This window comes from Vigna angularis, chromosome 4 (assembly GCF_016808095.1).
Source record: "Vigna angularis cultivar LongXiaoDou No.4 chromosome 4, ASM1680809v1, whole genome shotgun sequence".
In the NCBI taxonomy this organism is placed as follows: Eukaryota; Viridiplantae; Streptophyta; class Magnoliopsida; order Fabales; family Fabaceae; genus Vigna; species Vigna angularis.
Genome location: NC_068973.1, coordinates 5810290 through 5823290, shown reverse-complemented (window position 1 = coordinate 5823290; position 13001 = coordinate 5810290). Strand labels below are relative to the sequence as shown.

The 13001-nt window shown below is 33.1% G+C and overlaps 1 protein-coding gene across 2 annotated transcripts; it reads right to left on the bottom strand.

The window, feature by feature from the left end:
• Window positions 1-419: 419 nt before the first annotated feature.
• Window positions 420-7542, bottom strand: LOC108331568 (protein MEI2-like 5). 2 transcript variants are annotated; one of them, XM_017566337.2, is made up of 13 exons: window positions 7191-7542; window positions 5161-5203; window positions 4930-5073; window positions 4371-4840; window positions 4017-4175; window positions 3811-3927; window positions 3564-3715; window positions 3148-3239; window positions 2051-2999; window positions 1882-1966; window positions 1702-1770; window positions 1284-1463; window positions 420-1087 (listed from the first exon to the last, which is right to left on the bottom strand). In XM_017566337.2, the coding sequence occupies exons 2-13, from the start codon at window positions 5189-5191 to the stop codon at window positions 953-955; spliced, it is 2583 nt and encodes an 860-aa protein (XP_017421826.1). In that variant the 5' UTR covers window positions 5192-5203; window positions 7191-7542; the 3' UTR covers window positions 420-952. The 2 variants fall into 2 exon arrangements, with proteins under 2 accessions (XP_017421826.1, XP_017421827.1); XM_017566338.2 differs by having other exon boundaries at window positions 1052-1130.
• Window positions 7543-13001: the final 5459 nt, after the last annotated feature.

Here is a 13001-nt window from a genome sequence, read left to right as displayed (position 1 = left end):
TGATAAACAATAGTTTAAAAACTACGTCCAGTAAAAGAAATTTGAAATGAATGAAAGTAAATTTCATGAAAATTGAGGAATTAAAGACAGTTTATGGACATAATTGTTAAGTGAAATTAGTAATGCATAATTTATACATTCTTGGCTTTAAATGGAATCCATGGGAACGGAAAACTTGCAAAAAGAGGAGATAGGAAACTAATATTGATTACGTGCATTTTGGAAAGTAGTTTTTGAAATTTATAATAATAGTAATAATAATGAATTGCTAAAATGATAGAAAAAATAAGTTGGAATTTAGTTAGTTTTAGCTGAAATTATGAGTAAGGATGAAAATAAGTTGAACACTTTGTGATGAAAGCCATATTAAGATAGATGCTACATGCTGACAAAACAAGAATGTCCAGATTCAGATAGTGAGCAACTTGTACAGCATCATATTTAAATATGCGTTTTACACTTGGTTTTCAGTAGTGCTAAAACATCATTAGAGGAAACATAGAAACAGGTCTTTATTTCTCCCTATACAATCTGTACCCCACCTGAACTTCCCAACTTTCAACTCCAACCAAACTTAACTCTACCCCATATTAACATTTTTCAGAAAGGAAAAGGGAAAAAAATGGTCGATGACAAGACACCAAAAAGCAAAAACGAGCAAAAACTGGAGATAAACAAACCCCTTCTTTGCTCAACTCTTCTTCAGCCTTTGCTCCCACCACCTTCACCATGTGTACACAATCAGATCAGCTACCTGTGCAGCAAATCAATCAAAATGCTCCAAGCTTCTAAAGCTTGCTGGCAAAATACTTGGGAAAATAACTATGGTACAAAATCTACATCCTTCTGTTATCCTTCCTAAATATATGCAGCACCAGAGACATATTTGCAAATGTTAACATTAACACCAACCCATTTGGACTAAGCAACTCTGCATCTAATATAAATTACGCTATTTTGCATCCAAGTTTGCAGAAGGGCCTGTGTTTGGAGGGCTCCCTGCAAAATCACTTGAATGTAACTCACTTGACCTTAGTCCCTGAATGTTTACATTGTTGGGGTTGGCGGGAAGATGCTCTTGCACAATCTACAGGAAAGTATGAACAAAGTTGCAGCAGTTAGGCTATTTTCTGAAGCAGAGGAAAAGAGAAAACAAAAGATTCATAAACATTTAGTACATTATTATATATCTTACTTTCATGATAAGAATATAACGGAGGAAATAGTAACAAACGTCATTTTGGAATTTCTTAAGTGAAATGCTAAATCAGTGCAAAAATTACCAGATCACCAGCTTCAGAACCCTCTGAGTGGAAAAGAATAGGACGACATCGCTTATCTTCATTCATCAAACTTGAATTTTGAAAGTGGCTCACAAGGGCGGTCTTTCCTTGAATTCGAGCATATGCCAAAGAAGCAACTTTTTCACTATTAAATTTCTCCCATTTCTTCCCGTTGAATGTCTGTAAAATCAACCGTGTTTCCAATAATGCGCCATTTAACAAAGGGGAATATATCATAAAGCTTTTCTAATAACTCTTTCTTGATTAAATAAATGCCAAGATATCATTAACGGCAAAATTAATTTTAACAAATATAAAGAAAATACAGACTCCGTGACCTTATTTGTAGAAAACTTTCACTCAGTAAAATAATAGAAACATTCAAAAGAAAATGAGCATAAGATATTCCCATAAAAACCTCGTAGAATGGAATAATAAGAGAAGGTGACAGCATATTGATGAATGCATAGCCGACGTTGCATTTATTCTGCAGTAAGAAGAAAAAAAAACCATAAAATCAGCCTCACAAGTTTGAAAAAAATGTTATCAAACAACTTACAAGAATAATAAACAACTCCTGGAAGAGCAAATTATTTACCTTAAAGTCAATTGGCAGGTAGAGAAAATCGTAAGTACCCCTGTGATTTTCATCAATGGCGGCTAATAACATTTTTGAGGTGTATCTGCAGGTAATGAACAATTAATATATCATCTTGGCATCTAATAAGAAAATATGGTTAATAAATACACTTCAGACTTAACCATACTTGTTTGGAATATTCTTTATCATTAATGTAGTCCTTGTATCTTCACCACTTTTAATTTTATCCAAATCAAGCTGAAATTGCTTCTTGCTATCAGCCTGGCTCACATTGTTCTCTATCCATCTACCCCGAGCACGATCAGCCAAACCCTCCAAAGTGGAAGGTAAAAGTCCTGGATAAGGACCATTTCCCAAGTACACAGGGCTAAGCCTGGGAGATCTCATTCTGAAGTTTGATGACCCATTATCAGATATATTTCTTGGGATAGTAATGTTAGCATTAACAGATCCACCCACATTAACCATGTAATTTCCATCTGTGTGCCCTAAACTCATGCCTCCATAACCAACATTATTCATGAATGATGTTTCAGATGACTCGGGATGGAAACCAAAGTGTCTCTCAAAAGGCAAACCGGATGGAGCAGAGCCAACGTGATGATTGTTATGATGCTGTGATGAACCAACAAAAGAGCCATTCTGAGTAGAAAATGGGAAGGCATGGCTCTTTCCATTCGATGTAAATGGATGCCCCACAGATGATCTTGGCCAAGCTGAAGGTTTGGTATGCTCCGAGTAGAGGGTTGGGCTTCCCCATAGAAACTGTGGCCCTGACAAAGTTTCCACTGAGGATCCATTTGATGTTGATGGCGCAAATGAGGACAACGCTCCACGATACTGGCTGAATTTTGGCTCAGGGAGCGAATGTGATTGAAAACTAGCTCCTTGTGAAGAACTCAAACCAGTAAATATGTGCTCTCCTTGACTGCTTCTTCCCAAGTCATTGCCAATAGCAGCAGCCTTCACAGTATTAGATACCTGTGGTTGTAAAATTGAAGCTAATCCAGGTAAATGATTGCCAGTTGTTGGGCTCAGAATTCTAGAACCAGGAGAATGACTGATATTTTGCATTGAATTCTGCTCAACAGGGCTATTGAACTGTAACCAGTTACCTGTTAATGAAAAAAATTAACTTAATATGATTTGAGAGAACATATACAAGGGGAACATGGTTATGTAGTCAGTAACAAAATGCTATGCAACTTATAGATGCTTATGATAGAAAGGATATGTGGATATGGAGCATCTCAAAGAACCAACCTGGAGGAGAGTTAGCTACAGGTGAACCCACTTGATATCGGAAACTCCGAGATTCATCTTGATCAAGCTCTTGGTTCAACTGGAGCATCAAACTAAAAGTTGCAAAGAATTAATGGTTATATGTCTATGTTTAGTGTATGATGCCAGAAAGCAAGTGCGGCAAATATGGAAGTTATGTATGCACAGCTATCAATGGTAATTTGCCCGCCCTCAACATAATGAGAATGAGAATCTTTGTTCTTACAAAACCCCTTAATTTGATGGTTGATTTGGTGAAACTACATTTAAAGGAATGCCTTCCAGTCAACAATAACTTATTTCATCAGTTTTGTCTTATATTTATACCATGCACAAAAAATCGGCCGGCAAGACATCAAACAAAACAAAGGCAACAAGAACACTATTAATGTACGCACTTTCTTCGAGCTCCTCCAGGCCGACTAGGTTCAAGCTTTATGCGTTTACCAGCTATGTCACTCCTGTTCAATGATTTCAGAGCTGCTTCTGCAGCTCTGACGTCATAAAATTCAATGAACTTGTGATGCCTCTTGTGAGGAGTTTCCCTTATCTGCAGAAACATAGATAAGTAATCTGAAGTCTTAAAAATACAACACAAACACACATGTTGCAGGGATACACAAAGCAACAAGATAAAATAATCACCTCTTTGACCTCTCCATAAGCCCCAAATATTTGGCGGAGGTCTTCATTTGAAACCGATGGATCCAGATTGAAAACTACCAATGTTCCTTGGTTTATATCCTTGTCTGATGGATTATCCTGGGAAAAGAAAGCCAAGAGATTATAATGTCTAGGCATTCAATTAAGGAAACGAATAAACCAAAGCAACTATGAAAGGTGAAAATAACCTTTGGTATTGAGAAGTGAATATCCAGTTTCCTGCGCCGCAGAGGTTTGTTTTGTAATGCTCGCATAGCTGTTCTAGCAGCACGGATGTCATAATAGGATATCATAACAAAACCCCGATGTTTGCATGCAGTATATAGGGTTCTAATATCACCATATAGCTGAAAAAAATTGAAACCCAATTAATAATTTGTCTAGCTACAAATGGATTTCTTCTAAACAAACATCTGCAAATTATCCAGGCAACAGTGAAGAATCATGAGCACCATAAGTTGTACTTGTATTCAGGGAAGCATATGTAGAAAACTAAAATATCAAAGAAAAAAAGTTTACACTAGATTTCTAGTCTGCATTACCTCAAAAAGTGCTCTCAGCTCCGAGTCCTCCACATTACTGTTAATATTACGAACAAATAATGTTCGAGAAGGATGCTCTCCATATGGATGTTCTCCAGCAACAGTTCCCACACCATTAGGAAAAGAATAATGAGGCAAACCATTGCCAACAGTACTATCAGCAAAGCTTAACTTAGAAATACCCACAGAGAGACCTTCCTGCGGATCAGTTTCTAGTTCCATACCTCCACCACTACCAAACAGATCATACTCTTCCAAGTCCTCAAGGGATCCAGGCAATCCACTAAGGTCAAAATCATCCATTATGCCGGCTAAAAGCTCCTCCTCGTCATCAGGAAGCACAGGTCCAACAGCATGAGTACCACCATCTTCAAGTGAACCATCTCCCTCTGCATCTTGATGGAGCTTCTTAAATTCAGATGAGATGTCATCAACAGATTGATAACCATTTTCAGTTTCATTCAAGTTCACTGCAGATGAATAAAGCCAAAACAATAGATTTTAGAAATGGAGAAAGGAGCATACAAATGACACAACAGTTGGGAAAACAATCACATACATTTTTCATGCGGAAGTACAGGTAATGAGCTAGAAAAGAGGCTAGCATCAGATGAAGCATGGTAGGAATCAGATCCAGACAAAGCCTCCCACGTACCATTCCCCAATTTTCCAGGTATTTTTATAGATGGAATCTTGGAAGGACCTATTGGTGATAAAAGGGTTATAGATAATTCAAATTTCAATATAGTAACAACCCAATGAAAAAAAAATAAACAATTAAGAGAATTACCCAAAGAAGAAGGATCAAAAGCCTGCCTCATCGCATCACCCTTCTGCCTCATTCACAAAAACAGCAATAAATTGAGTGCTATCATTTTACAAAGGCAAATAAATTTTTAAAAATATCCAAGAGATTTACCAACAATCGTAAAACTTAGGGAATGCTAATTATACAGGAATTAAGAATAATTACGAAAAATCTACAAATTCAACATCTAGAAGAACAGTGACCTTTTGGTAATATCTGTAATAACCAATTCCACTGGTAGTGATAGGAGCAGAATACTGTCTGTTTTATATTATTTTTAATTTAACTCTGCTGGACAAAGGAGAACCAATACAGTTATTAAAAACTTTGAATCAGACTACCCCTAAAAATTCCCAAAATAGCATAAAGATCCTGCCTGAAAGCTTCAAGGAACTTATTATCGAATCACAAAAAATTAATCAATGAAGCCCTTGGTAGTAAAGCTTCACTTTAATCTCCAAAAATGGGAACTGACTTCACGAGACCAAAATGAACAAATTCAATGAAAAACTGCAATCAATAAAAACTGACAATTGAGTTTTTATGATGAAATATTAGACGCACTTATACCCAGCTTCCAATATGCAGGTTCAACATTATCACTTTCGGCACAATCAAGGGGGCTGGAAACAGTCTAACCATAAAGGAAGAAGAGATATACAGATACATTGTTATTAATCTTCTAAAGAACGTGAGAGGATCCTTGTTATTAGCCACACCGTTGTTCTTTCACTTCTTCACAGTTCAGGAATGTTCCAATTCCACAGATTTGGATGTCCTATATAACTAAATTTGGAAGCAACAAAAGGCAAGGTTTTGGTTAAACTTGAAGCCTCTGATACACTACTTTAATTTGTGTCAAGTATTCATATCTGATTTGTAGGCCTATCAGATACTCTAGGATACTTTGTCGTTACTCATTGAGGAAGAATCTAATATATGAAGCACTAATACTATTAGGATGAGAATAATTTATAAATTTTTATTTTTACAATGTCTAATAAATGTAATTTTAGTCTGGGCCCGTACAATTGCAATTTTACATTTATTATGTTTTAGAAATTTTAAACATGTATCTGTCACGTATAGTATACTGTTGTTCTCAAAATAAGTGTATCATACTATCATCATATCCGATAGTATTCGTGCATCACAGCTTGAAACCCATGACAAAATTTCAAAGAGAAAAAGAAATTAAAGCATCCCATGCAGGAGACCGTAACAGTGTCCTTGTTGCAAGTGCAGACAAATAAGTTAGTATCAAGCCAATCACACAAGTTAACTACAGAGCAAACCCATGTGCAAAAGGCAGTTCTATCCAAGGGTTGCTCTTTTCAACAGATTCCACTCATTAGCAGAGAAACATCACAATCGACTTCAAGCATGTTGAGACAAAAAGGAAACTTGTTCTTGGACTCCATGAATACAAGGTATAAAGATATAGATTAAGCTCTCCAGATATTCCACAACCATAATCGGCAAAAAGAGAAAAACTAAAAAACAAAGACACCAACTTTCCCACAATTTCGCAGCATCCAAAGCAGAAGCAGCTTCAATCTAATCCATCTAACAAAGAGCAATGATAGTGACTATCATAAAGAGACCAAATTGAAAAACCCCTTTTAGTTAGACTACTGTATAGACCGTGATAACATCACCCAAAGCAAGAGGAAAAGAGCATAAAATACTAACAGTTACAATCGGCCACAGCAAGTTACCAACTTATCATCATAATTACAAAAACCAACCCCGTTTCTCATGACCGATTGCCACAACCACCCTTCAACCCAAAACCACAAATTTAAAAGAGTTTCAGCAACATCGCACTGCAGAATCATAACCGAAACCCCCACAATCCCCATAACCCCCATAACCGCCACACTCAAAGCAAATTCCAGTAGAGAACTCGAGTCATCAATTCATCATCCCCAGAAGGAGAAACGTAAAAAAGAATCAAATTTTAACATTAAAAAATCCAAAAACAGTGAATCAAGAGAAAACCCACGAAATACCTGAAAAGGGGTCAGAAAACCCTAGAGCTTTAGGGAAGGGACCGAAAGGAAGGGCTTCGGGGACAGCAATTCGGTCCTTCGGCGCCTAAAACCAAATGGGTAGGCAACAAATTGAAGAGAAAACGTGTTGCAATCAAACAAGTGGAGGAAACAGGAGTGTGTATGTGTAATGTCTGTGATGGGAACAGAATGAGGAATCTTTAGGGAGAAGGAGAGAAGGGTGCAGAGCAAGAGCGTGACGATGATTGGCCCTGACCCCAGAGAGTGAAAAGGAGCAGAGAATGATTGAGAGAACGAAGAGAGAGAAAATTGGCTTCAATGGTTTGGGACTTTGAGAAGGTGGAGGATTCAACTGTATTTAAAGGTCATTTGGTGTCCATAAAACTATGTGTTTTTTTGCATTTATTAAACGAAAAACTTGCCTAAAACAAATGTTTAATAATTTTATCTGAGGAGGATAATGATAGATACAACGTAGTTTAATGTTGCAATGAAACATTGAACCCCGTGCCCTGCTTTCAACTAGTTTCACTTCCCCATAACATAAGATGAACCATCTTAGGTGCATCTCAGTTTAATTCCTTTTTCAAAAATAATTTTAAGATAACTTTTATTAAATAACTTTAAAATCTTTAGAATCAGTATTAAATATTTTTTTTCATTTATAACTACCCTTTTAGTTTCTTAACATATTTTTATCAGTATAAAATGAATACGTTTTCTGATAAATTATTCCAAGCATGCACGCGAATATTTTATGTGTGAAATTGTTCCTGCATGATTCCAGGTTTAATTCTGTAGCACAAGTATCTTATACTTATATATTCCCTTTAATATAAAGGCGTTTGACCATGGTTCAATGAATTGAAAATGGTCCAAAAACTAATTATTTTTCTGTTAAGTTTGAAAAAGTTGTTAATAGTATAATTATAAGTAATTTAATTTATAAATTGTGTTAAGGTGAATTTTTCACATGAATAACGATTTGAAGGTTGACACTGCTAAAGAAAAGGTAATTGAGAAAGTTTAAGTTGCTTAAAACAAATATTCCAAACAAAATTATAGGAAAATGTTAATAGTTAATTTTATAGGTGAAAAAGTTAAATTCAACCCTTTTCTTTTTTATTTTTCAAATTAATTTTATATTTATCAAATGTTAATGAAAAAAATTGAACTCACTATTTTTCTCATATTTTTTTAATTTTTATCACTAAATCAATTTTATAGTTTCTAAAAAAAGTTAATATTAAATTGATTGAATTTTAGAAATAAAAGTCATTTAATAAACATATCAAACATTTATGTTTTAGAAGTCAAAATTTTAGTATATGAGTAATTAGAAATCTCAGAAACTAAGTAGAAAAGGTTAGTGCTTTCTTGGACATTTTTATGTTTTTTCAATGGACTAATTGAGAAGGTCTTTCAACAAAAGAGATATTGAGACTATGAAATTGCTTTTGTTCCATTCTATGCTTCTAACATTGGAGTGCATAAACATAAATAAAATAAAATAAAAATTAGCTCTGGAATAGGAGTTAAATTAAATAAAAGAAAAGGTTAAGTTTTAGAAGACAGGTTAAATACAATTTTTAGAATGTTTTGGGAAAAAATTCAATCAGTTTTCAACTAAACGTTTCAAAAGAATGTTTAATGGTATAAAAATTAATAACTATTATTTTTCAAAATATGTAATATGAGACTTGAGAAATTATAAAACGATATTATAAAAAAATCTTTAATTAGTTATTAATTTTATTTTTAAGTAATTCATAAATATTAGACTTATAATATTTTCTTTTTACTTTTGTACTAATTTATTCTTGGATTATGTCCAATTTTCTTTTTAAGTAATTTTATATTTTTATGTACAAATTTATTTTTAACTATCCTTGTATCTACATAAGAAAACAAATAGATATTTTTTCAATAACTAAGTTTTTTTTGTCTTTTTTTTCAATATTCAATGTTATTTGTTGTTGTACAAGAAAAGTTGTTTAACAATATTATAAGAAAGTTCTCACAACAAAATATAAATGGTTTTAACACTTATTGTATAAAGGATGACAAGTTCACCATCCCAAAGTCATTTATTATGAGTTATTATTTTAGCAATTAAAAGTTTTTTCACTTTTTTTTTATTTGTCACATTGAACCATGGATAGGATATTAGTTTTTTCTTCTTCTTCTTTTTGTGTGAAGTAAGCTTTATTTATATATGTCTAGAAAAATACCATTGAAGCATGTATCTTTGTTCAACATTTGCCTACTTTAATAATCCATAAATCATTTAATAGATACTATAAAGAATATATCATAAAACATATGATCAATATTATAGACAAATCAAAGTTTATAAAGAGATGAAAGCATAAAAAATAGTAGTGTAATTATATCATATATATCATAGCACAAAAATCAAATATCATAGTAAATAAAAGAAAGACATCCGATAGACAATAAACATTGAAATACTTGTAATATGATAATGTATTAAAAGATGAGACTCTAACTAGTCTAATATAAATGTTCAAATGTGTCTAAGCAAAGAATGTAAAAAATACACAAACATATACATGTGTATGTGTAGCATTAGTGGCAATGCTTGATTATTTATGGCAATGCTTGACTATTTAGGGGAGTGAAAGATATAACATGTCTAATAAGGATGTTAAACATTGACATCTTTTATAAGAACTTCAACTTCTTTTTGCAACAACTTCAACATTTGTGTTTATCTTATGTTGTCAATATGGTATTAAGTGTACTATTATAAATTGTTGGAAGTTGTTAGGATTTCTTTATAATTATTACTACATAACTAAGTTCTATATACAGAGGTTGGTGTGTTGTTTCAAATGAAATTAATTGAATAAAAATCTTATTTCTTTTATATTAATTTTTTCAAGTCTTAATGGTATCAACATTAGCCTTTGTTTTAGCTTTTGCTTATATTTTAGTTGTTGTTTGCTTCAACTTTAGAGTTAGCGTTGTCATTTATTATTACTATAAGATATTCAGAGTGAGCTTTGAACTTAATCTTTTATTGAACAATCTCCTCTTATTATGCATCACAGTTCTTAATCTTTTGGTGAACATGATGGATCAAAGTATTAGCAAGAACTCTTGACAAGTTATAGTGACTTCTAATGTACATTTTGTAGGGACATATACTCTTTTATGGGATTTTGAATGGCACAATCATAATCTCTCAAAAAAGTTGTGTTTTTGTATATCTTGATATATTAAGGAAATATAAACTATAGTATCAACTTATGTTTGAAGGACCCAATTTTAGATGTTGGAATAGATTTGTCATCATCCTTAAGAGATAAGTGTTAGGAACAAGACAATAAAAGAAAAGAGAAAAAATAAATAAACAACACAAGAATTTAATGTGGTTTAGAGTACAAATGTTTGAGACGTCTATGTCCATACTACACTAGGAAGTATTATATACATACATACATACATACATATATATATATATATATATATATATATATATACATACATATATATATATATATATACATACATATATATATATATATATATATATATATATATATATATATTTGTCTTTCAAGCTTTACATAAAGTTGTTTATATTACTAAATAGAGAATATATCACAATACTAAATGATGTGAAACTAAATTAAGCTCCACAATACTAACAATTCTTTCACTTGGAGTTTGATTTACATATATCATCTAGTGTAATTGTCTTTATCATCAGTTACTCTTGAAGGCTAATTGAACCAATACAAAGCCTCAACTTATTTGTTGTAACAGTCTTGATCAACATATAAGCTAGATTCTCTTCACCTGGAATCTTTGACAAAGACATGTCTCCATCATTTATCAAGTTTCTAATAAAATGATACTTCAATTCAATGTACTTGCATCTAGAATGAAGAATTAGAGTGTTAACATGATATATAGCACTTTGACTATTATTGTACAATGGAGGGTCATCTTGCTTTTTTCCTAATTCTTTTAGAAGGTTCTTTAACCATATCATCTCCTTCGCTGCTTCTGAGATAGCTACATACTCAGCTTTAGTGGTTGAGAGGGAGACTCTTCCTTGAAGTTTAGACTTCCAACTGATAGTTGTACCACCCAACGTAAAAATGTAACATGTGCTCTTTCTACTATCTAGATCTTCTCCAAGTCTACATTAGAAAATTCTTGTAAAGTGAGATTACTTCTTCTAAAAGACAAATGCATCTTTGAAGTGCCCCTCAAATATCTCAATATCCACTTCATACCTTCCCAATACTTCTTTCTAGGATTTGATAGAAACTTACTCACAACTCCTACTGCATGTACTATGCAGGTCTAATGCAAACCATAACATACACCAAGCTCCCCACTGCAGATGCATATGGAACTTTAGACATGTAACTTTCTTCTTCATTTGTTTAAGAAGATTTCCCTTTTAAAAACTTTAAGTGAGTTCCCAAATGTGTATTCCTGATTTTAGCATTTCCAACGTTGAGTCTATTAAGCAATTTTTCTATATATTTCTCCTGACATAAGTTCAATATAATTTCATATCTATCCTTGGAGATTCTTATACCAATAATTTGTTTGGCTGGACCAAGATCCTCAATTTCAAAGTTTTCTGACAATTGCTTTTTCAACCTGTTAATTTTTTCCATATTACTCCTACAATCAACATGTTATCAACATATAAAGCAATGATCGTATAACTATCAATATGTTTTTTCACATAACAATAATGATCTTCTTCACATCGGTAAAAAAACTCAATTTCACATAAACTTATTAAACTTCTTGTACCATTGTCTTAGTGTTTGTTTCCATCCATGCAAGATTTTATGAAGCTTGCATACAAGATTATCCTTACCTTGTGCTTCAAAACCTTGTGATTGTGCCATAAAGATTTCCTCTTCAAGATCCCTATATAGGAATGCAATTTTGACATATAACTGCTCTAGATAAAGATTTTCTACCACTACTATACTTAAGATGATTCTTATGGTAGTCATCTTGACAAAAGGAGAGAAATTTTTTGTAAAGTAATTTTCTTGTTTTTGTTGGAACCCTTTCACTACGAGCCTAACCTTATATATTTTATTATCGTCTGGTTCTTCATTTAACTTATAGACTCATCTGTTTTGCAAAACCTTCTTTCCTTATGGTATCTTGGTTAAAGACCATGTTTTATTCTTATGAAGAGACTTTATCTCGTCTTTCACACTGCACTAGGAAGTATATTTTATGCTCAGTATTACATGCTCAACATTGATGTGTTGGAAGTTAAAAACATCTAAAACTCTAATGTGGTTCAACGTACAAATGTGTGAGTATTGTATACCTACATTCACGACTACACACGAAGTTTGATAAAAAAAAATCAATAGGTCGAAGACCATTGCGTAGGTAGGCGACGTTGGTGCGACTGTTGACGAATTTTATGTAGACGTGAAGGTTGTGAAAAATGTTGTAATGATGACGGTTGAGGCCGTTGCTACTAAGATAGGGGAAGTTGACGACAATAACATTACCAGTTAGGTAGTCAATGACAATACCAATAATGACTCTCAAGACCCTTTTCGTTGAAGAACATGACATGTTTGGTGACCAATGGGAGGGTGGCATTTCGATAATGAGTTGTTCCAAGTCAATAACGAGGTAGATTGGCGTGACGATGAGGAGGGGACTCTGTAGACGAGAAAGATGGCCTAAAGAAATGAAAAAGAAGTTTCAAAGAAACCCCTTTTATGAAAAGTTCCTAAATCGCTTTTATGATGAAGTAAAAAGTTCATGGAGCAATAGCAATAATAC